This window comes from Cariama cristata, unplaced genomic scaffold (genome assembly GCF_000690535.1).
Source record: "Cariama cristata isolate BGI_N322 unplaced genomic scaffold, ASM69053v1 scaffold11276, whole genome shotgun sequence".
NCBI lineage: Eukaryota > Metazoa > Chordata > Aves > Cariamiformes > Cariamidae > Cariama > Cariama cristata.
The window spans coordinates 25,876-27,035 of record NW_009623837.1 but is presented as its reverse complement, the minus strand read 5'-3'; the positions used below and the strand labels follow the sequence as shown (position 1 = coordinate 27,035).

General features: G+C 40.5%; 1 protein-coding gene across 1 annotated transcript in view; it reads right to left on the bottom strand.

The window, feature by feature from the left end:
* Window positions 1–1,160, bottom strand: part of ATP8B1 (ATPase, aminophospholipid transporter, class I, type 8B, member 1) — a gene marked incomplete at its 3' end in the record, with an annotated part of 28,596 nt that overhangs the window by 17,478 nt on the left and 9,958 nt on the right. The window contains exon 10 of the mRNA XM_009702925.1: window positions 429–517. Within this exon, the coding sequence (XP_009701227.1) occupies window positions 429–517 (89 nt within the window). The remainder of the gene's footprint in view (window positions 1–428; window positions 518–1,160) is intronic.

The window sequence follows — 1,160 nt, the reverse complement described above, 5'->3', positions numbered from 1 at the left end:
CTCAGCAGAGTGCAAGTTGTAGGACAGCAGATACTCTCCACGCCCTGTTCCCTACAGGTGCTAGCCAAGGACAGCAACCATGGGTGTTGAACTTTTCAGACTGAACAGACCTCTGGACCAGGACCTAGGTCCTCAGGTCTCTGTCCAACAATTTAGTACAGACAAGCAGAAGTACCTGCAACACTCATTTGGAAGCACTTTTCTGCATCACATAGGCTGCCCTACACCTGCAGTTTAGGGTTGCAGATGCCACCAACAGTGAGGCACCTTTGTAGATTTCCTCCTACTTCATCCCAACTCATCAGGCCAAAACAAAGTGGAAACATACTTAATTACACCAAAAGAAAAAAAAAGTTTCCTAAATTTGCATTCACTCTATTCACTTAAAAATGAACTCAAACATCTGAATTTTAAACAAAAAAGCTTACAGTATAAACCATGTAATTCATAAGGGAGTCAATTTTTGTCCTTTTAAATCTGGTCTTTCCACTATTTTTCATTATTTTTGTGTCAGCACCTAAAAATAAAGAAAAAAAAAAAAGGAAAGATACACTATGCAAACAAGTGCTAGTATTACTATTTTACAAAACTGAGACATAAAATACAGTCAATGTTTATAAGATAAAGATGTCATTTCACTCAATAGGGCATGCTTTTAGCCAGTAAATATTTGTCCTGGTTTCAGCTGGGATAGAGTTAATTTTCTGCTCAGTAGTTGGCAGAGTGTGTTTTGGATTTAGTGTGAGAATACTGTTGATAACACACTGATATGTTAGTTGTTGCTAAGTAGTGCTTACTTTCAGTCCAGGACTTTTCCGTCTCCCGTGCTCTGCCAGTGAGGAAGTGCACCAGAAGCTGGGAGGGAGCACGGCCAGGACAGCTGACCCCAAATGCCCAATGGGATATTCCATACCGTAGAACATCATGCCCAGTATAGAAACTGGGGGGAGCTGGCCAGGAGGGGCCAATCACTGCTCGGGCATCGGTCAGCAGGTGGTGAGCAACTGCATTGTGCATCTCTTGTCTTTTCTTGGGTTTTATTCTTTTGTGATGTTCCTTTCCATTACTATTATTGTATGTTATTATTGCTAGTATTATATTTTAGTTTACTTTAGTTGGTAAGCTGTTCCTATCTCAACCCATGAATTTTACTACACTTC